The 24,846-nt window shown below is 28.8% G+C and overlaps 1 protein-coding gene across 6 annotated transcripts in view; it reads left to right on the top strand.

Annotated features, from left to right (window-relative positions):
* DIP2 (disco-interacting protein 2) overlaps positions 1–24,846 on the top strand; it is a 192,768-nt gene that overhangs the window by 92,516 nt on the left and 75,406 nt on the right. For 2 of the 6 annotated variants that reach the window (XM_016048412.4, XM_016048411.4), the window contains exon 1: positions 19,687–23,115. The exons of the other annotated variants lie outside the window; for them this stretch is intronic. In XM_016048412.4, the coding sequence (XP_015903898.2) occupies positions 22,917–23,115 (199 nt within the window). In that variant the 5' untranslated portion in view covers positions 19,687–22,916. Of the gene's footprint in view, positions 1–19,686; positions 23,116–24,846 lie in introns of those variants that run through there. 6 annotated transcript variants of the gene reach the window in all.

The raw sequence follows: 24,846 nt of genomic DNA, 5'->3' as shown, positions 1-24,846 counted from the left end.
AATATTTTCTTAAAATACTGCATTTGTAATTTAAACTTAGGGAAACTTAGTTTGTCTCGAACTGTCTTTCTCCCCCCTCCCCGCCCCCCGGGAAGGGTTTATTCGATTGACAAAAAAAATAACGAAGATAAACAAAATTGTGAAAGGTTCGATTAAAAGATAAATTATTTTGTGTAGGGTCCGTTTTTATGAAAAGTTATTTTGTGAAGGGTCCGTTAACGAACTCAAATTTCTTCTAAACAGACCCCTGCAATGGATAACATACATACTTAGTGTGTGTACTTAATATGTATAATAAAAGCAAGTATGTTTACTTTTCTCACTATGGATAAGCCGCGCTATATAATTTTGATTTGTTCTTTTTTGTCTGGTGATTTTAAACCAAGATGTCTCCGTGATTATAGCGCTCGTCTCCCATTTAAACGATCCAGGTTCGAATCCTGGTGGTGGCCAATCATTTCGATCATATTGTACACTGCTCCTGGCTCGCACTGACCTAAGTGCTGAAGAAAAATGTTCCCCCTTCATATCTCCAGTTTTTATCTTCTATGGAAAATATTCAAGATGAATTTTTTATATTTTCTGTAAAATATAGGCTTGAAAGTGAGTTACATGCCTTCAGAATTTATTTTCGACTTGTGACTTATGAAATTAGCTCACATACAAATTCTCATTATTTCTTCTTGAGAAACTTGTACATGTATATAGGTTCACAGATGTATTGCATTTTACAGTAAAATAACTAGTTTTTTATGTTAATTTTTATGTCCTATTTTTTTTTTTTTTTTTTTTTTTTTTTTGTTATTCAATGCACAAAAAATGTTCAATTTTTAATATCGCAGAAAATAGTATAATTTTAATATCAGTTTTATTATAATCTAATATAGAAAGTTTAATCTTTTCACTCGTGATATTTATATTTGTATTTTTATCTTGGGAAGTAAAGAGAAAATTATCACATTTGCCAATGAAAAACATATTTTTTTTCCAAGTGTTTAAGAAGTGTTATTATGAAGAATATTTGAAGACAAATTTCACTTTCTTTTTCTTACTCATAATGTTTGCGAAATGTATTTAAAAAGTCTGCAGATTTTTAAAATAAGTCTAATTAAGTCTTCAAAGTAACTATGAAATTTCTACAAGCAATCAATAAAATTTATCAAAATATGTGAAAATTTCTGAAAAAACTCCTAAAAAAGTGATTTTTTCTTAAGAAATTAAGATTTTTTTTTTGTGGGGTCCCCTTGTAAAGACCCCTCAGGCAAACTAGGGAGTCTTTGTTGTTTTCCTCTCCGTATAATGCAAATCCAGGTTAATTTCGTTCAATGCTTGATCCAAGGGTTCCCTTGTCTTTTGGGTTGATTCCAAAATTTATAAGGCTACTAAGTTAACAGTTATATAGCTCTAATTCTGATATTGATCGACTGTGCGATAAAATAAAATAAAATTTGAAATCTTGAAAAGTTTGGTATTGTAGACTTATACAGTTTTTTTTTTTTTTTTTTTTTTTCCCCGTTCATTTTCTTTTTATTTATTTGTTATTTTAAATAACATTTAAGCATGTATATTAATTTTAAGAGTATATTCGTGAATCGTTGTACGTAGTTTAACACAAGAATAAAAAATTTTCCTCTCTACTTAGATTATATGTAATTTCTTTTGGTGAAGTGGCTTCGTAAGGTTGGTACATCAATCACTAATCATGTTCTTTTTTTTTTCCTCGACAGAACAGACAGACAGGGGAGGTTGCTCGTACCAATTTTTTTTTTCCATCGTTCGCAGACACTAGAAAGGCACATTTGTAGGAACAGGTGTAAGATTGAAAGAAAATCGCTATAATTCACTACATCACTATAATTCACTATAATTGTAAATAATTGGAAGAAATGAATATAAAAAAAAAGTATTATGAAATTTGTGTTAAAAATAGGAATGGGAGGTTGATTTCAATGGTAAAATATTTTTATTGTAACTTTTTCATTGATAAATTTATTTTTTGTACTTACTTTCTTGATTCATCATGTGATTTTTCTTTTTCTTTCTTTTTTTAGGTAAGGTTTATCACAATATTCTCATTGAATCTGGTAGAGTAGCAACATTTTTTTCCTTCTTTTTCTAAGGCTTTGAGCTAGTGGTCTATTTATTGAAAAGTTTCATGAATTTGTGTAATTGATAATGATTAATAGTATGTATTATTTAATTGTCTCGAAAACCGGAGATTTTGAGCCTGTTACAAATCGAGTTATTAGGCTTGTTGTATAGTTAACTTACTTTATTTCGGTTTCTTTAAAAGTGTTCTATAATCGATAATATTTTTACGATTTTAGATTTTGTTTAACCTTTAAAAATGTTTTTGGTTTCTTTAAGACCAAAAAACTACGTCACCTACTTCAAATTAAATTTTTGGCTATTAATACTTATTTTTTGACGTCATATTTAGTAATCTAGTAATCTGTTGGTTGTTGTTATTTTACTATGTTTCGAAATTAAAATATTGCACGGTGATATGTTAGAAATGATTGACGATAACTGCTTTATACGAAGTCCTCATAAAAAAGATTATTTTGAGTTTTTAAAGGGTACTCACTTAGCACAGCAAAAATTTATCAAAATATGTAATATAATGTAATAACTGAACTTGATCCTCAATAATTTTTAATATACTCTCTTATACTACTTTATGTGTATATTTCAAAAAGTAATTCTCACTCATTATTAAAATAAGAGAAACATTTGTCGTTTCTTAAAAATAATTAAAGGCATACTAAAGGACAATCTATGTGCATAAATTTTTTTCCGAAAAAAGTAAATTAAAAAAAAAGATTTATGAATAAACTTGAAAGCTTTTCTCTGTAATCTAAACTGAAAATTATGAGAAAATGAACATTTAAAGGTGCATATTTTTAAAAAGACATTAATTTAAAAAATAATTTTAAAATTTAAAATCACTTAAAAATTAATCTAACTCCCTGAGAAAAAAGAGAAATTTATAAAAATTAAACCAGTTGAGAATAATTTGAACAAAATAAATATTTGTAATACCAATCAGAATTAAACCTATAAAGCATATAATGTTTATAACTGTGTAATTGTTATTTAAACAGTGAATTTTAATTATTAGTATTTTTTTTAATGGAATATGAATGAAAAGGCAGTGGGCTGGTGGATTATTTTTACAAAAAGGGCAGGAAGAGCGACCGCCCTCTTAAAAACGCTGTTATTGTTTTAATACATTTCGAAATTAAACTATTGCCAGATGATATTTTAGAAAACATTGTCGATAACTGCTTTATAGCAGTTAGTTGCCGAAGAAACCGAAAGTTGTGTAAAATTTCAATTTGTCATGTAAAAATAAAATTATATTTATTCAATACAAATTTTTTTTAAAAAATTAAAGAATATACATGTTGTTTCCGTTTCGTTTATTACATCACAAATGAGCAGAATCTATTTGCCTTATAAAGTTCTAATCAAAATTTTTTTTTATTTATTTATTATTTTTTTGTAATTAAAACACTTGTTTATCTACACTAGCTGTCAATGCTTTATATTATGTTTACTTATTAAAGGCATAATCATATACCGAAACGGGTATTTTTCCCCTTGACCCCATTGAACGTGCTAAAATGTTTTTATTTTTCTTCCTAAAACGTTTCATTCAATTCTTTATGACCTTCATAAACATTGTAGGCTGATAAGCTGGGTGAGACCTTTTGTTTTTCCTGAAAAAGTATCATTATTAATTATTTATTTAAATGAACAATGTATTTACCTTTGGTATACCGTACCTGCAAAACATTCAGCTATAATTTTTCAACATATTCTAAATACGTTTGAACAAATACAATCTAAATTGAACTAGATTTATGTTTACTTTAATTTTTTTTCCTTCAAAAATTCTATCAATAAATATTTAAGTGCGGGGCAATACAAAATGGGCAGTTAAAAATCTTAGTAAAGTACATATATTCATTAAATTTTGGTTAATGTCATAATTGTAGAAGCATTTATTCTGCATTCCGAACAAATGCATATTACAGAAAGTGTTTCGTATTTTGGCCAGATCATAGTGCAAGTAGTGACTTCGTTTACGTCTTTTCGAAAAGTTGATTAACATTTATGAAACGAAAAGGAATTACCCACTTGTATTGATTTTTCCTAAAACCTCTTAAAAAGTTTTCTTATACCTTTCCTTTTATTTTATAGATATATTTATATAGATATATTGCCTAGATATATTTTTTTAAACTGCTTAAAAATATTTTTTGAGTGCTTGAAAAGTGCCTAAAAGGTGCTTATTTTTTGTTGAATAATTTGGCTGCACCCTGAAGGATTATACTTTTTTAAACCTAAATATTTTTAAGGAAGGTTTTTAAGTTATATGTTTTTGTTAAAAGGAATAAAAAGTTTTGATTTGTGAAATTCAATATATGGGTTACGCATTTTATATACAATGTGATTACAGATTAGATAACATAAACATGGTGAGGATAGAATGTGACACTCATCAAGATGTCATGCAGTGTCATTCATAAAAGGCTCACAACAGGCTTTAAAATGACAACCAAATACACGGGGAAAAAAATCTGCTAATCTTAATAAGATGAATTGAACTAGATTTCCGTTTAAGTTGATTAAATTAGTATTATTAACCATTAGTTAAAAAAAAATAGCTCTTACTCGTAGCTTCCCACGTGTTCTCGTATTTATGTAGCATATATTCCAGTTTAATCATATTGACATGTAATGAGAGACATAACTCTTTTTCATGTCGCATCCCACGCGTTCACGTATTATGTACCATTTGAGCATATTATCATGTAATGAGAGGCATAAATGTTTCACGTACCTTCACACGTGTTTTCGTGCGAATGTACCAGTTGAACCATATTGACGTGTAATGAGAGACATGGCTCTTTCACGTAGCATCCTACGCATTCACGTACGTGTGTTCTGCGAATTCAGTCACAAAACAGAACTCTCTATTACAAAGCTTGTACAGAGCATACAAACGTGTACGTGCAAGATGCGACGTGTAAGTGCTAAATCTCTTTTATATGGTTCAATTTAGCACCATATTAAGGTTGCAGCATATTTGAAAGATACTTTTATTAAATTTAAAAAATTACACTTTTTAGAATTTTTACCTAGTGTAATGTGGGGCGTTAATCGTTTATAAAATAATCGGTTAGGCTTAAGAATATGTCAGTAATGGCCAAAACAAGTAAAAGTTATTATGGAAAAAGTGAAGGATCTTGAATTGTTCTGCATTAAAGCCTCTGCAAAGTTTGAGAGAGATGTTTTTAACTCACATAAATCTTTGATTGCCTATTTAAAAAGGTATCAAAAAATTATGAAGTAAAAAAGGCATCCAAAAGTCCCTGTCCACGTGTGGAAAGTGGTTTCATCTGACCTTGAAGGAGATTGAGGATTATGTATTTATGTTATAGCTAAAGTGGGTTGACAATTAACTTTGCTACGGAACAAAATGAAAAGAAAATCACGCGTTGTCTATTTTAAAAGTGTTAAGTTATTTCTAAAATGTGTCACATTCACAATTGCGAAAGAAACATTTTTACATTGGCAAGAAAATCTGTTGTTCGGACGATTTAAGTTGGTGAGAATTAAGTTGGTGAGTTCAACATTACATAAAGTTAATAACTTTAATCAATAATTAAGTAACATAGTTACAACATTAAAAAAATAAAACATATTTCTTTATTCAAGCAAATTGTTTTTTTTTTTTTTTTAGATAATTGTTTTTTAAAAAAAAACACTTTACACCGATAACGAAACTGCTGTTAGTCTGTAAAAATAAACAAATGAATCTCCAGTAAAAGAAATTGTGAGATTTTGCTGTTATTTCAAACTTTTTTTTTTATCTCTTAGCTGTTCTTACACTCATTTTAACCCCTATTCCGTTGGGGAACAGGCTTGCCAATAGAAACACTTGCACGGCTTCACTATATCTCGTGATGGTATCTTTAAGCACGGATTTTGTTACGTTATGATAGAGGCTATTTCAGGATGATGTCTGCATTTGGTTCAGGAAAAAAAAAGAAAATGACAAAAAAGACACGTCTGTTTGAGCTGATTGAACAATGTCTCCTCTCTCAGAATTGACTTCTTTTATTTCGATGAAGACCTAAAATTGTTCACATTATTTACCAATAGAATAAAAAGAAACAGAAAGGACAAACAACAAAAAAAACATAAAATGGATGTATTCTTTATAGTAAATATATTGGTATTAAACTACTTTTCTATTGATTTTTTGACTATTTAATTTAAATTATTTTAGTCATAACCTTTCCTACCTAGAGTAATAGTTGAAAAAAACAAGGTGTTCTAAAAATTAAATAGAAAGGAACAAAACTGAAGTGCGATAAATACAAATTCATCTTTCTAATTCGTTGTCTTATGATATTGTTATGCCTTTTTTTTCTGCTATCTGATACAGTATTGTCAGTAAGGTGTCTCAGGCTGACGTTATCAAAGCCATATGGCTGACATAATTATTTCATACGAAAGAGCTCGTATTGGGCAAGAAATAATAATCAGAATTATTATGGTTGTCACGTGAACTAAAAAAAAGACTGTGCGATTTTTGTGATGAATTTGCTACTTAAGAAAAAGAAGAAAAAAAAGAAAGAAAAAGAAAAATGAAAGGAACCTAGTTTGCCGAGGGATGGTATATAGGAACAACTATCTGCTAGTGTTGTTAGACATCTTACCCGCCAGTTAGCATAAGGTGGCAGCTCGGTTAGCGTGCCTGACTGCGAAGCCTATGGCTGCGGGTTCGAATCCCACTCTGGGCATGGATGTTTCTCTCTTTGTGATGTGTAAATGTGGCTCACCCTATGAACGGGTATTTGTGGCAGTGTGGCGTGGGTAATGTTGCTCGCCTCCGTGACTTAAGCTCACAGGTGCCCACTGGGTAACGTTAAATGAGGAAGACTTCCGGCACCTTTCAAGGTGAAGAACGAAAATTTAGTACCTGCTGTTACGAAAAAAAAAGTTAGCATAAGGTTACTAGATTTATGTTGTTCTGCACCGTGTTCGACAATGCTTATTCTGAGTAAAAACAATTTAGACACAACGAAAATTTGACGTAAAAAAACTATTTCATGAATTATAAGTTCTTAAACGTAAATAAGAGTCTTGAAATCTAAATTATACTTAAAAATTTAGTCTGAAATCTAAAATCATGCACCTTTTCGCCCCTTAGTAGATATCAGCCCACGTTATTTGCATTGTCATAATGACCGGCATTTTTTGATAAGTAATTATTTACTGCAAAATATAATTGATGAATTATCGTCATACGAATGATATGTAGTAGAAAAAAAAAAGACTAGTTGCATCCTGGAACTCTTGAAATTAATCCTTTTGTTCAATCATTTGCCTGTGAAAATGTACTTATTAATCCCTTCAGGACCGGAGAAATAAGAAAGAAGCCCTTCCGTATTAAAAGAAGTTGTTATACGAAGTACCATATTAAGATCTCGTCCATGTGATCTTGGTGTTGCTATGTCAAATGAAAAAATCATTTATAAATAAAAAAATGGCAGAATTTATTAATTTTTATTCCTACTATATTTTAAATTTCTATGTTTTGTAACAATTTTAATATATTTGAATAAATAAACTTCTTTTCAAATCAACTGATTGCCCGAAAAAAAATACTAATTTCGATTATTAACTGATTAATTTTAAATTACGTAAGTTAAATATAATATAAATTTAAAGGAAGTGTTTTTATAATTTCCAACTGGATTTTAACATAACTGAATTCCCACTAAAATTTGTAATTTTAATTCATTAACTGATTAATTTTCAACTTTACCTAGCTTTTTTATTTTTTGCTTCATTTAACAAAGTGCTCCGCGAAGTTTAATATAGCTTTATGACATCCAATAAAATTTGGAGGCTTCTCATTTAAAAACTACTTAAACCTAGACTTAACTAATTTTGACTTAAAGAGTGATTTCAATATGCTTAATTACCGCCATCTGAAAACCATTATTCCTCATGATTTGACTCTATTGTTCCAGTTATTGAACTGTGAAGAAGGTTGAATTCATCTCTAGCCTTAGATGCGCTCTATATATATTCTTTTTCACGTTCTTAAATGGAAATGAATTTGTTCTGAAAGGCGAACATGAACAATTTTGTTCTTTTTACCTTTGATGCATCTCTTTAGCAATTAGAAAAAATGCATCGTATTGTTATTCACTTTAAAGATGAATTAATTTAAAAAATAACAAAACTTGACATTGAGTAAGTTAAGCGTAAGCGTTTATTTAAATCCTTCCTTTATCGAATAAAATTTCCTATTTGGCGAAAAATCGCTTTGTTGGCGCATTTTCTGTAACCGATAATACGTTTTTTTCTACATCTGTTAAAATGCGACCTGCATCAAATAACCTCTGAATTTAAAGCCTGCTTTGTTTTGCTTTGTGGCTGTATATCTATTAAACGTCTTTGCTTATTCTTTTGATAAACAGAAGGGATGGGTGATAAGTTTCGTTACTGATTTATTCAAGTTGCTGTGTAAATAGAATATACTGCGTGGAATTTACGGAAAAAATGCTTTGTTATTATTACGACTGTTATGTATGGATACATATTTATTTTTTTCGTTTAAGTAAACTAACTTTATTAGGGAGAGGGAAAATTTTATTAGTTTGGAATTTATTTGATATGAATGAAGTTTTTATACCAGTCCTTATAACTTAATTATTTCCTTAGTGTAATAAGAAAAATATAAATTTACCTTTAAAAAAATTAAGACAAAATACGAACATGCATAATTTTTTTTTGAATTGCAAGTTTCCGTGGTGCAAGTATTTTAGACAAGGTTTGAAGTTGTGCTCCCTTTTTCATCTTTGTTGTTGTAGTTGTAGTTCCCTGACATCCCTGAGGATGATCCGAAGACATGCCATCACAATTTTGATCCTCTGCAGAGGGGATGGCGTCCCCGCTTCGGTAGCCCGACGACCTGCACGCGAAGTCGAGCACTTTACGGCAGAACAGTTTAACGAGGACCGATACCGCACACCTTCGGTCCCTACGTAGACTGATCCAAGTGGTCACCCACCCGCACACTGACCGCAGCCAGTGATGCTTGACTTCGGTGATCTGCTGGGAACCGTGTCTTAATGATTAGTCCACTGCGGGACTTTTTTCATCTTTAAAAAATATTATACCAGGTTTTCAATTTTATCAGTGGAAAAAAAAATCATTTTTTACTGTGCATTAATTACTTAAATCTCCAATTTTTAATTAAATCTTTGACTTACATTTGTTATGAATGCATTTTGGATTAAAAAAAAGTTTTCTTTGAGAAAATTAAAATGTCGGCAGATTTAAAACTCATCATCGTAAATTAGTACCTCTATATTTTGGAATTTTAATGTTTTAAAGTACATTGGAATGGATTTTAAGAACTAGTTTAAGAAGGTTTTACTATAGTTATGTAGTCTTTGCGAATTAATGTTTGATTAGATGGTAGAAAAACTATTCCAGGTTTCGCTCTTCAATTTTAATCATTATTACAATTTAAAATTTATGTTAATTATAAATATAGTGGGAAATATCACTGTAAAATTTACAAGAAATCAAATCTCCCAATTAAATTTTCGATAGTATGCACTTTTTTGAAAATTGTTCTAAAGGTTTTAGTTAAGGCAAGTACAAGGAATAAGCTCTCGCATTTAGTGTTAGTGAAATAAACTAAAGCAAACTTTAAGTGGTGTTTTTATTATGTATTTATGATCACTTTAATTATAAATTCAGAATGTTTTATTATAGGGAAATATCAAGTCAAATTCCCCAATTGCACTTTCGACAGTATGCACTTTTTTGAAAATTGTCCTGAAACTTCTTAGTTAAGGCAAGTATAAATTAAAAGATAAATTCTTTTAAACATTTACGCAAGTGCGGGAAAAATAAACCTAAGCTAATTTTCAGTGGCGTTTACTGTAAACAATTTTTTCGCTGTCTTGATAACTTTCTCAGTGACTTATTTGACTGAAAATTTAACTGTGTATTATGTATTATGGCCTTATTATTAAAATACCATAAGGATCTTTGTTTTTACTAACATTCATAGTTATTGGATGTGACCATTGAAGTTAAGCAGTGCATCCTAATAATTACATTCTAAGAGCGTTCTGTACATTTAAACCAAACTCCTGGTCTTCATTAAGATAAAACAGCTTAAAACTTTTTTTTAATAAATTAATAATCGACGTGAGAATTTGAGATTATTTCGTGAAGGGCTTTTTGATGAAACAAACCCGCATTTGCGTTACATGGAGAGGAAAACCACGAAAACTTCACACGGTTACCCATGACCCGTCTATTTCTGAGTATATTTTACATCAGTACTGTGGTCGGTGTGAGCCAGGTGCGGAATTCGTAGCGACCAGCCATCGCTGGGATTCGAATCCAGGTTACCTCATTGGAAGGATGTTCTATTATGAGAAAGATTTCATACTCCCATTTAGAATCGCTGACAGTGTCCTACTTAGGATCTAGATAAGCGTTGGTACGTAAGTAGTGCGCTACGCAGTACTTACGTACTTGAGCGTACGGGAGGTTATGTAAAAGTTCGAAGCTACGCGACAGTACGAAATCTCTCTGATTATTTCAAAATCTTTCGTATCACTGCCAAGACACAAATCACACCAATTCTTTTTTGTGCGCCATGTTTGAAAATGCCATATTATGAAATTTTTCAACTGCATGCTGTTTCAATTATTTTATTTCTAACTATTTTCTTTCTTTTTTTGTTGTCTTATTCTTAATAATTGTTAAGTCGTTTATTAACAGGGTGCGTAGCGTTTTTAAAAAGTGCTTAAAGGTGCTTATTTTCGATTTTCGTTTTTTAAAAGCCCTTAATGTATTGTCAGTCCCTAGCGTATGAAAACGTCTAAAACAATACCAAAAGGTTTTTTTTTTTTTCTTCTTCTTTTTTTTTTTTTGACATGACGGTTAAAACCATCAGTTGTCAAAAACTTTCCAACCGTGCCTAGTTATGATATTTTTTCAAAGTGCTTAAAAATATTTTTTGAGTGCTTCAAAAGGGCTCAAAAGGTGCTTATTTTTTGTTGAATAATTTGGCTACGCACCCTGATTAACTTGTTAAAAGAAATTCTTATAGAATAAGCCTTGTTTCCGTTTTAGAGCTTGATTGTTTGATTATACCGAGGTTTAAATTATTTGCACAATCAATTTAGTTTGAGATATCATCAATTCAAAGTTGCAATTTCTTTTAAAGGAAATGATGACAGGAAAAATCCCCCTTCTCGGGGAAAGTCGCGCATAGTTTATTGAAGGTAAACTCCGAATTATCAACAAATATTGTGAAATTAGTGATTGTCGGTCCTATAATCGAGTTTTGAACGGAAGTCCCATGAAAGCTGAGGGGGTTTTAATCTCTCAGATAATTTTCGAATCTGTTAGGATTATAGATTAGGAGTGTTTACTTCTCACGATAAAGCTGAAACTCATTTAATCATTGACGGTTTGTTATGATGTTATTTTTTTATAAACAGCTCGAATGCAGTTGACTTATCTTCAAGGACGGATACGTTTCTTTTGACTTATACAACCTTAGTGAAACTCATATTATTTACATATATGAGGCGTATGAAACATATGGGAATAATTACCACTTTTGATATTTTTGGGCACATTTGATTTTTAGAATTTTATCTGAAGCTCTTTTCAGATTCGTAGTAAACTTCTTTTAAAAAAAAAATCAAATTTTGGAAATATTTTGGAAAAATTACATTTATGTTAATTTTTTTTTTGACTTATTAGAAAATTTATGTGATTTGTATGTACATTTGATTTTGTTAAAGGGGATACATGGTATTTTAAAGAGTACTTTGTAAGAAAGACACCGACCTCAATCTGTATTATATCAGATACTTCCCAGCACAATAGTGGGAGCTGCAGATTATTACAGCAGCTGCAAATTATTTTTCATCTAAGTTTTTTTTCATTTTTACAAAGCAAGCAAATAAATAAGAGAAGATTGCTGAGATTCCTTTTTAAAGCATCTCTAAAATTGTGTTTAATAATAGGGAAGCGCTCCTAGCCGCGTTCGACGACATTTCCTGGTATGGGCTACTAATCCTGATGATGCTACTAATCCTAATTTTTATCCTGGTGATGTGTCCTAACTCCACTAGCAGTTTGTTGCAACATTTGTGCTACCTCTTGTTACGTATAACGTTTTTTTTCATAAAAAACTAATACATTTCGACAAAAATAGACTAAAATGGCATTTTTAAAAAATCTGTAGCTTTAAGAGAAAAACTAATTTCAGATTTGGCATCCCTACATTCGAAGTAAGTAAGAACAAGAATTTGTATAAATACGACAAAAAGTTTGCTCCCCTGCGTTATTCATTGAATTAATGATTTTAATCTAGATGGAAAATTTTGCTAAATTGAGGATTTTAAAAAAAAAGTAATATAGAGCCGCGATGGCCCAGGGGATAGAGCGTTCGCCTTCCAATGAGGTGAACCGGGGTTCGATCCCGGCTATGGTTGCTCGATACAAATTCCGCATCCGGCTTGCACCGACCACAGTGCTGACGTGAAATATCCTCAGTGGTAGACGGATCATGGGTTAGAGTCCCCTTGCCATCAGTCTAACCGTGAGAGGTTCTCGTGGTCTTCCTCTCCATGTAACGCAAATGCGGGTTAGTTCCATCAAAAAGTCCTCCACGAAGGCAAATTTCTTCCAGTACTTGATCCAGGAGTTCCCTTGTCTTCTGGATTGGGTTCAAAATTACAAGGCTACGAAGTTGAACATTAGTAGTCGTAAACCCAAAAATTGGGTCGCCTCTTCAACGACGGTTATAAAATAAAATAAAAAGTAATATAACAATTTTTAAATATTTTATTTATTTGACCGTTAGAAAGCCCAAATAATTCTGCATAGCAGGATAGTATATGTGGTTTAAAATTATAGTTTTGTTTCTAATTTAAAAACACTCAGACTGTTTTATTTATTTATTATTAATAGCGGAAGAGCTTAGAAATATACACTAAACACGCATGACTTTCAATTAATAAATTGAATTATTAGTAATGTTTAATAATTTGTGATATAATCAATATTTATAAATATGTTGGTCATGGTATCTGTCAAATATTTTATATCAGAATTAACGGCAACAGTTAGAAAATTTGAATATGAAACCCCGATACATACACAGCACGAAATAATAAATTTGTTCTGCGTAAAACATTTGAGTCACAGGAAATCAAACCACCTTGCGTGTTGATGTTTTAGGGGCTACATTTGGGTATTTGAACACCACGCACTATTGTTTCTACCGTAGAAAAAAAAAATCTCATTCCCTCTATTACTTTAACAGCACCGATTATCGGCTGAAAAATTCCCATAGATGTGGACACTTAACTTCTGAATTAACTTCAATGGGTGCGTAGCTTAAATTGATAAAAATGAGTTTTTTATCTTGTATATTTGTTGAACAGAACTATAAATGAAGGATTGGATTTATTTAATCAAGTTTTTACTCTATTGAAAGTACACTAAAATAATAATAATGAAATAAAGAAAGAAATATAAGGAGACAGATCTTATATATTTGTGATGAATTAAAATTGTAACCTTTTTCTTAAAAATGTCCCATTTTGAATTTCTAGTATTATATATTTAGCACCGATTATCGGCTGAAAAATTCCCATAGATGTGGACACTTAACTTCTGAATTAACTTCAATGGGTGCGTAGCTTAATTTGATAAAAATTGGTTTTTTATCTTGTATATTTGTTGAACAGAACTATAAATAAAGGATTAGATTTGTTTAGTCAAGTTTTTACTCTATTGAAAGTACACTAAAATAATAAAAGAAAGAAAGAAAGAAAAATAAGGAGACCGATCTTATATATTTATGATGAATTAAAATTTTAACCTTTTTCTTAAAAAGGTCCCATTTTGAATTTCTAGTATTATATATTTAGCACCGATTATCGGCTGAAAAATTCCCATAGATGTGGACACTTAACTTCTGAATTAACTTCAATGGGTGCGTAGCTTAAATTGATAAAAATTGGTTTTTTATCTTGTATATTTGTTGAACAGAACTATAAATGAAGGATTAGATTTATTTAATCAAGTTTTTACTCTATTGAAAGTACACTAAAATAATAATAATAAAATAAAGAAGGAAAAATAAGGAGACTCGTCTTATATATTTATGATGAATTAAAACTGTAACCTTTTTCCTAAAAAGATTTCATTTAAATGATTAAATGCAAATTTGATTTCATTTAACCATGAATCACAACTCAAATGGCATACTAGCATCTCATTAAATAAACTTTAAATAAATACCTTATAGATAAGGAGCTAAAGAAATGCCAGAATAAACAGTTCATTCAACCTAATCGATGGATTGTACTAAATTTTTCTCTTGTCCAAAGCGTTAAATTTTATTTATCTACTTTTCCACTTTCAATAAACGATCTCTCACTCTTTTTTCTTTTTTTTTCTTGTCCTAGGTTTTTGAGAATTTAAAATTTAGGCCTTGCGAGATTGTTTTGAACTTAGAACGTTTATTCCGTGTCTTTTATATATCTATCCAATGAAAATTATCTAAATGTTAAGACAAATAATTTAATATTCTCTTCATAACTTTTCAAAAACCAATCTGCTCTTGTTTTATTTCATTGGTTTATAATGCTAAAATTAATACTGCACAAATATATTTTTTTTATGCTTTCACATATTCCAATAATTGAACTTGAACAAGCATACATATTTATTCTAATCTTTAGATCGTTAATAAAGCTTTTGACCCATTATGCTTTTAGCAATGTTTTTTTTTGTTCTGCATTAACTGTTCATTCTTTATTGCACGATTACAGCTGAATGGACAAAGAAAAACATATAATGATTAAAGCGCAGAAAGTTAAAAATTTCGCTTGGTAATTTTATCTTGCACGCCATTTCAAAACTTGGACAGAATATGTAAAGTTACGTTGTTATTCAAATAATCCTCATGAAATACTGTTTCATTCCTAAACTTATCTTCTTCTATTGATTTTTTTTAAAGATAATTGAAATCTCAAAATTTTATTTGCCAATGTTATCACAAAGTTATGTATATGTATTAAAAGGCATCGGGAAATAAAGTGTCATCACAGACTGATACATATGAAAAGTTTTTTTTTTTTTTTTTTTTTTTTTTTTTTTTTTTTTTACATTCTAGATATATACTTAAGTTTCCCGAATTTTTCTTAGATAACAGCACAATGCACATAAACATCTTATTTCCTACATAGAAATCGTTGTATTTAACATCAAAAACGATCTTTTGAAAAAGTGGCTGATCATTATACTGCCCCAAACTCTTTAGAGGAAATAATGTCTTTAACAAGGTAATCAACATTCATATGAACAAAACATGATTCCAGGGCATCAAGATGAGCTGATGTGATTGATGTGGAAAAAATTTTAGCATTGGTGAAATTAAAATTTATGCCCAAGATTCCAACAATGTGCAACAATTGATGATTTCTTGTATTTCGAAGTTTTTAAATATGTAATATCCGTGTCTATGGTTACAGGCTATGTGCAAGTGTAGAATTTTTATTATTATTGTTTTCTATGTAAATTATTAATTGATTTCTTTTTGTTTTTTAAAGCTAATTGCTCGTTAAAATGAATGTGAAAGTCGCCATATTTTTCAACAAATGACATTTTAAAATTTTTTTGTTATCATTTTTATAATTAATTACACACATTTAGTTATTTCTTATACACCAGTTACATACATCATCGATAAAGAGAAATCAATTCCATTTAATTCTCTTATCTTATTTTCATTAACTTGATAAAACATTTCGTTTCATTTGTTCTTTATAAGATAATAAACAATATTACCTAGAAAGCATTGAAATTGCTCTCAGAATTGCGCCTTTAAAAAGCGTTTTTGAATTTATTCATTCGATAAATCTGTCAAATGAATTTCATATCATCCTAGTTTATCATTTATGCTGATAAATTGTTTTGTTTACCTAACTTCTTATCAGCGTATCAATCAGAAATTGATTGGAAGGCATACTGGGCATTTATAATGACAGGATATCTTCCTAATTTCTTTTCTTCCATTCAACATATACATAAATTATTCACTATAACTTTAAAATAAATATAGTACATACAGAGGGCTCGCGCTAAACATTCGTTACCTCTCCAAATGCGATAAAATCTTAAATTTGGCGAATAAAATTGTGTTTTGGCAAAAGTATTAGAGAATGATTTTTTCCATTGGAAAGAAAAATAAATATTCAACTCGATTCTCAAAATTAGTAATTTTCGTTAGATGCGCCGTATAACCAATTAGAATTTGGTTCAAATAATATAAGCCTCAAACAAACTACCGTAAAATAGTTTTCTATGAGAAAAAAAAATTAATCATAAAAATTGTTAGGATTTGCATTTACAGAAGACTTCCAAAAATTGACTAATACTTTTGATATTTGACTAATTTACTGGCTAATAATTTGAAATCCTTAACGCCGGCCCTGATATATTAAAAAGCAGGTCATAATTAAAAAGCATGTGTTTAGGGCTTCATTTTTTATTTCTTTATTTATAAATTTATTTTTTGACTTTCTATTCTTTTATGATCAAAACTGCTGCTGAGATAAATTTTATAATCGCGATTAAATTTAGAAGAGCTACTATCATTTAGACAGTGAAAAAAATATAAGCATTTAAAAAAATAATTAAAAAAAATAGAGATACAAAGCCCCCTTTTTTAAAAAGCAATGCTAATTTAAGTTTTAATTAGTTTGTTTCTTTTGATTTCTAGTTTATGATTTTCGTTTTATTACTTGTAATTTCATGATTTTAGATTTTTTTAATAGTAGTTTTATAATTCTGTTTTTTTAATAGTAGTTTTATGATTCTGATTTTTTAATAGTAGTTTTGTGAGATCGTTTTCTTTTTAATTTTTTTATTGTACTCAATATCTGGTAATCGTGACTACAAGTAATTAATTGTTCGTAATGAATAATAATTGCTTGTAGTTATTAATTTAACCAAATTCTTAAACTAACTGTTGTCTGCGTAAGTAGGTCTGAGATAGTAACGTTCACGTTTTATCAATTTTTAAGTTAAAAAATAGTAAATAAATAGTTTCAAAAGCCAAAAATTTAATGTCAGTATTATTCATTATCATCATTATTAAACGATAAATTTCTTCTATTTATGTGAATTCTAGAACATTTATAATTATTTGCATGAAACTTGATCCTCTTTTAAGAAACATTTTCTGATAATAATAATATTCTATTTTGGCTAATTTAATAGATTTTTCTTTATATATATTCTTTAACTACGTTCTAGAAGCTATTCATATTTTGAAATTTAATTTACATAAGATTTTGCTTTTTCATTAAAATAAAAGGAATAATCAGAGTGTAATATAAGTATAAAATAAATACAATCTAACCCTGTTATAATGAACCCTGTTATAATGAACACTCGGTTGTAATGAACGCATTTAGTGGTGTCTTCTGAACTGCTATTAAATTAATTTTGTTTCTGAAGCTTATAGTTAACAGCTGGGAAATTGGAATCACATTTCTTTTTTGCAGTTGTTTAAATATAAATGATGCAAAATGTTTAGTCTATATGATAATTATGACTTTTATTTAATGATGTAATACACAGTATTAAAAAAGTGTTTAAAACGTGCAATTAAGCTGCAATAAATAAATAATGCGCATGTTTACGAAAACAGGCAAATGGGAGAGCGAATTGATTGTTCAGTTTCCAACTTTTAATTGCAACTTTTTTCAAAAATGACGGAATTCATAAACATCTGGAAAAATCCAAAAAGGTTGAAAATTGAAACGATAAACTTCTGAAAAATTCGTTACTGGGAGACGGCCAGTTCGTTATATTGAGATACTTTGAACGTTATTTACCGTTCCGACTAAAAATTTCATTACAGGAATAAATTCGCTATAAGGGAACTTCGTTGCAGAGAGACTGTACATTAGTTGATAATTTTATAAAGCAAAATGTGTACTATTGCAATCACTATTTCCAATAGTTCTACTGAACATTATTTCAAATATTTTTTATTTAGTGAATCCTCCTCATTTATAGTGCTGTTTTCACAGATGGTTCACTATAGCAGGGTCCGACTATTTTTATAAAATGTATATAAATATAAATAAAAATTTATGTATATATTAAGATAAAAAAATGTTGTAATCAGGGATGAGATTTTTCCGCTTTTTTCACTTTTATCTCTTAAATTTCAGCTTTTTTATCAAAAATTCAGATTTTCTAAAAATTTCATTTTTTTTAACAAGTTATCTGCTTTTTCAGAAAATTCACCGATTTTCAAAGAGAAACAGAAAATTCAAACTACATAGCTGCCAATCCTTTCTCATTTTTACTTATTTTACCTATTTTCTCCCCTTTTACACGCAGCAGATAAGATTTTCCGAATTTTTTACCGCCCTCCAGATAGATCCGATTTTTGTAGTTCAAACGACGCTGCTTCTGACAAGCCTTTTAGAGGTCCCAAGCCTGGAATCTGCTAATATCTCGATTCTTATTCACACAATTTTAATATCAAACATAGCTTTTCATATTTGCTTGTTGCGATTCTTATTCACGCGATTTGAATTTTGTACGTTGCAATTCTTATTTACGAGATTTAGAAATCCGAAATTGATATTCGTATTTACGTCTTTTTAAAAACCTATATAGCGATTCGTATTCTCGCAAGTTTAAAATTCAATGTGTTGATTTGCTCATGCGGTTTATAATATCAAACATTGATCTTCGTATTTATACGTGATTTTAAAATAAGGCATTGGGATTCGCATTCACGCATTCTAAAAGTTATGCATCATAATTCTTATTTATGCAATCTAAAATTACGCATCATGATTCGTATTTACACGATCTAAAAATTATGAATCGTGATTTGTATTTACGCGTTTTAAAAATTCTATATCCGCGTTTTAAAAATTCTATATTTTCTCATTTTCAAAATCGTATATCTAGTTTCATATTCATGTGATTTCAAAATCCATAATTGTTATTCATATTCACGCAATTTTAAGATCAACTACCACGATTCTTGTAAGAAATAAAAATTTTTTTAAATTAGTTACTATAAGGGTGACTGTTTTTCTAACGACGATTATTAGTATATGTAAGTGTTACAACATCAGAGAAACTGGAAGAGAATATATTCAAAACTTACATTCTGTGCTTGCAAAGAAGAAAAAATAGGATTTGTCACAAGATGTTTGAAGATGGACTAACAACTAAATATAGCAAACATAAAAGATATAGCAAACAGAAGCAATCACTTAAAAAGGGATTTAATTAAAAAAATTTGGGGGGGGGGGGGGAAAGAGTTAATTAACTCATCATCAAAATTTTATTTATAATTGCTGCTATTTATGCTATAAAATGCAAAATTCTTATCAAATAAAAAACAATTATCTAAACAGTTGCTGAATTGTCATGTAATTTTTCAAACTAAAATAGCAATTTTTGTATGTTAAGGAGTTACTATATATTTCTACTTCACTGTTATTGATATGTTTCAGAGGGCTGTAGTTAGATTAGACTATAATATGAACATAATGATTCGGTCCATTGTTAAAGTTTTTTTTTCCAATATTATTTAAAAAGTAATATTACTGATATATTTGCTATAAATCCCATAACAGTATTTATTAAAAGAAAGGAAATATTAATGTATATTCTCAGTAATTTTAATTTGTTAAACCAGGTAGTTTTTCAAGTAATAATTGTCTCTTATGTGAACTGAGGAAAAATATAATTTCTAGCTTTATTTTTTCAATTGGTAATTTTTTTTCACTAAATGTTAAGTATCAATGTAATCGTTTTTATAATCATAGATTAGTACACAATTGTATGTCAACACATCATTTATTACCTTAAACTGTCTGGAATTTGTTATTAAAGGGTTGCGCTTGCGTAAAATTTACTCTCGTGGAAATTCAGCTTTTTTGCGTTTTGGCTAATCTCATCCCTGTGTAATAACTTTTCCTTAACGCTTGTAATAATTAATCGTAATTATGACTCAATAATGTCATATTAATCATTTTTAATCATTAATTATTTATCTCAGTGTGATTAAATAAGTAAAGCTCTTTTTCACAATTTCTTTCTTTGTTTATTGCGGAGGCGATTAGAATAAGAAAATAAAAATAAATTTCTTTCTGATAGTTATTTTTTTCATCTTAAATTACTTATACAGAGCGAATGATTTGTAACGTCTTTTAATGAAACTATCTATTTAATCTTTCGTGCCTTTATTGAATTAATATTATTCGTTTTTTTTGGTCAAGGAAAAGATTTCATTCGTATTTTATTGAATATCTTTTTAATGATACAATCAACGAATGTTAGACGTGTTTAAAGGCATTTAGTGAGAGTTTCCTTTTGCAAGTTCCTTAGTTTGAAAATTTGAAAGAAATAATCCGATTTTTATATTCAAGATTTATTTCTTCTGTGTGAAAAAAAAATCTTTTCTTCTTTTCTTTTGCGCATTTATCAAATTATATTATCTGAGGTTTATGTTATTTTCGTTTAAATGTTATGCATTTTTACAATGAGTTTTTTAAAATTTCGTTGCATTTATGAAAGCATGATTTTTCGTTCTTTAAAGAAATGTTTTTATTTATTTATTTTAATATCGGAGATTATTCGATGAACAAGCAGCCAACAAGATAGCAAAACTTTCAACAGTAAAAAAATAGTTAATAAGAACTAAGTTTCATATTTATTGTTGCACACTACAATAAAACTTCAAAATCCGCGTTCCTTATTGAAAGTAATAAATAAAATTAAAACAAAATGTGAATGTTTCTTTTTTCTTGTTATTCTGCCGTTTTGAATAAAACACTATACTTTTGCTTTGTAAAAAATTGGATGAGGGTATACTATCTTAATCCTTAGATAATTGATAAAAAATATGATTACTTAACATTGTTGAACGCATTTTATCTTTTCAAACAAAACTAATCTAATGGTTTTATTGTTTATCGCTTTAGCTTATTTAATAATAGTCATTAATATTTTAAATGTTTGTAATTTTTTTAAAAAAAGTTTTGTTTTAAAGAAATTTAAATTATTTTTTTATGCCCAAAAACATTGAGTTATGGAATAAAATAAATAATTTCTAATTTTATTATTGGTTGCTGGAACTCAGTAATATAATTACCATAAAGCGCATTTTGCATAGACATGCTGTTAACCAGAATGAGCATTAGTAAACTTTAAATAGCTATTTCTGAAAACGTTTTCTTAGATCACTTTTTTTTTATTTTTATAATATACATTTTAAGTTTTTGTAGCTTGTTAACTATGTAGCCACTATGTAGGTTGTGTTGCATGTAGTTTTTTTTTCTTATTGCGCTTTTAGTTTTTGAATAATATTTTAATAAATGAATTTAAATGCATTTGTTTACTATGCCGTAATTTCTTTTAAATTAATTTTAAAAGAAAGTTTCGTATATCGTAACATATGTATATCAGTATTGTACTCTCTGCTAAATTTTTAAATAAATTCAGATGAAACTTCGAGCATTTTTTTGGTTGGCAAATTTTTTCCTTTGAATGTTACTTGCGAATTTCTTTTATTAAATATAAACAGAGATGATTGCGCTCCGGAAAAAATCCGGATTTTTCATTAAACGCGCTCCGGAAGTTTCCGGAAATCTGAGGTCCAAAAGTTTCAAGAAATTATTGATCACATTTATGTATTAAAAAAATTATGTTTTATTTAGAAATATTAGAACTCGAATTTATACTTGGCATCTCTTTCATTTGAAAATTTTTTTTGAGGAGAATAATAAATGTGATTAGAGATAAAAGTAAACTTATGCATAATTATTCATTTAAATTCTGCTGCATGTAATTTATTTAGAATTTCATGTTTTGAAAATATCAATAATTTAAATTTATGAAGACATTAATTTTTTGCAATACGTAATTAATGATTTTATTGGAGAAATTTTCAGGATTTTTGAGTTGGGCTCACAATTACCCCTGAATAAATGAGAACATGTAGAATATTATTACAATTACTGAATTTGTATTTATATTACATATTCCTCGTTGATTGTTTTAATGAATAAATTACTTGTAGTTCTAAAAAATTAATAAACCTTTTATCAATCAATATTAATATTGTAAACTTTATATTATACGAACAACAGGTGAATGGGGGGGGGGTGTATTTCTTTCCAAGTTTGTCAATGTATTTCAATGCCAAGTGCATTAATTCCCCCTTTCCCGCGTCGCATTAATTCAGTCTTCAAAACGTGCTCTGTTTATTGTTGTGTTTTTCAGGAGAACTTAAAAACATTATCCTATTTGAAGTGGTTATGAGTCATTCTTTTAGCATTCTTTTTTATTCCTACATCACTAGAGGTTTCGACTTCCTCTTTATTTCCAATTCCGACTAGTCTGCAAAGAGAGAAAATCATACAATAAGTTTGGTTGTATTCGTTTCAGTAGCCTGCTTGGCGAGCTAAAACTCAATCCTACTTTTTCTCCCAGTAGCAACCCTGTTCGCTTCAGGACAACGACGGCATGCAATAACATTACAGTTCAGTAGCTGTTCAGTGTTGTTTGGGTTGGTGCGTCGGGGTAAAAAAACTTTAACTTGACCGACAGTTCGTAGGACATGCTGAAAACAGATGGATAACATTCCAACCTGCAGCTGTGGGACATAATTTTATTTTCCTGTGGAATATTTTTTATTAAAAATTGTATTTGTGTGCTTTATTTTGGATTACTCGTTTCTTTGGATTTACTGTGAATGAAGCTAGTGTGTTTTTTGAAAATTTTTCACGATGTCAGGTGCAACATCCGTCTCTCACCGGACCCAGAGACAAAAAATGAAGCATATTTCACCCTTGATGTATCATCTCCCGCCGGCAATTTGGTCGGCAGTTATTGAAGAAAGTGATTCTGACAGTGGTTCAGAATCTTCCCGTTATTCAGCTTTAGTATCATCTGATGGTTGTGGAACTGACTCAGATTCAGATTATAGTAAGTTTTGTAAGAATAATTAAAACACTGTTCAATGGTCAATGACCATTACTAATAATCTTTTGAATAAAAAGAAATTAACTCGCTACTTGTTGGTTATAAACAGTTGATATGACCGGAAAAGATATGGCTTAATAATTAGTTGATTTTTTTAAATGGATTTGGGGAAATGTTTTTATTTTTCATTATTGTGATTCTTAGTTAAATTAGTAATTTTATCCTGCTATTCAGCTTTTGTGTCATACTTTGTGGAACCGATTCAGATTACATGAAGTTTGATAAATTACTTGTTATTTATTATAATAACTACTTGTTGATTATTATCATTTCATATGATCGAAATTTATATGTGCTTTCATATTAAGGGTTGATTTTTTTTTAAATTAATTTTTTATTATCAATTGATATGATCGGCTTTATGCATAGCTGATTTTTTTAAAAATGGATTTGTGAGAAATAGTTTTCTTTTTGTGATTCTTATTTAAGTCGGTAATTTTATTTTATTCAACTTAAGTATTATATTTTGGGGAACAGACTCAGATTATATGTAAAGTTAATAAACTACTTGTTGATTATTATCAATTGAAATGATCGAAAATGATGGTAGCTTTCGTTTTCGATTTCTTTCTTTCTTTTTTTTTTAATAGTTTATTATTAGCAATTGATATTATTGGAAATGATGAGGGCATTTTGCTTAGTTTATTTTTTAAAAATGAATTTGTAAGAAATTTTTTTTTAAGTAATTCTTAGTGAAATCAGTAATTTTATCCTACTATTCATGCTTAGTATCATATTTTGGGAAACAGACTCGGATTACATAATGTTTAATAAACTACTTGTTGATTATTATCAGTTGAAATGATCGAAAATGATGGTAGCTTTCACATTAAAGGTTTGATTTTTAAAAAATAGTTTATTATTAGCTATTGATATTAGTGGATCTCTCTCATGGATGCTCTCATGGATGAGAGCTTTTTGTTTAATTTTTAAAAAAATATTAATTTGTAAGAAATAAAATGTTTTTATTGTGATTTTAAGTTAAATCGGTAATTTTATCCTGCTATTCAGCTGTAGTATCATATTTTAGGGAACAGACTCAGATTACATTAAGTTTAATAAACTACTTGTTGATTAATATAATTACTATTTGTTAATTATTATAGTAACTACTTGTTGATTATTAGCAATTGATATCATTGGAAATGATGAGGGCTTTTTGCTTAATTAATTTTTTAAATATGAATTTGTAAGAGATAAATTTTTTTTTGTGATTCTTATTTAAATCAGTAATTTTATCTTTCTATTCAGCTTTAGTATCATATTTTGGGGAAAAGACTCAGATTATCTGAAGTTTAATAAACTACTTGTTGATTATTATCAATTGAAATGATGGTAGCTTTCATTTTCGATTTCTTTTTTTTTTTTAAATAGTTCATTATTAGCAATTGATATTATTGGAATTGATGAGGGCTTTTTGTTTAATTGATTTTTTAAAAATAAATTTGTAAAAATTTTATTTATTTATTTTTTTATTTATTTTTTTAATGTGATTCTTAAATCAGTAATTTTATCCTACTATTCTGCTTTGATATCATATTTTGGGGAACAGACTCAAATTATATTAAGTTTAATAAACTACTTGTTGATTTATTATAATAACTACTTGTTGATTATTCTCAATTGATATGATCGGAAATGATGGAAGCTTTTATAATAAAGGATTGATTTTTT

The sequence above is a fragment of the Parasteatoda tepidariorum genome, chromosome 12 (genome assembly GCF_982258835.1).
Source record: "Parasteatoda tepidariorum strain Cologne lab strain chromosome 12, Ptep-v5.0, whole genome shotgun sequence".
NCBI lineage: Eukaryota > Metazoa > Arthropoda > Arachnida > Araneae > Theridiidae > Parasteatoda > Parasteatoda tepidariorum.
The sequence above is the reverse complement of the archived record's forward strand: the minus strand, read 5'-3'. Positions and strand labels throughout refer to the sequence as shown.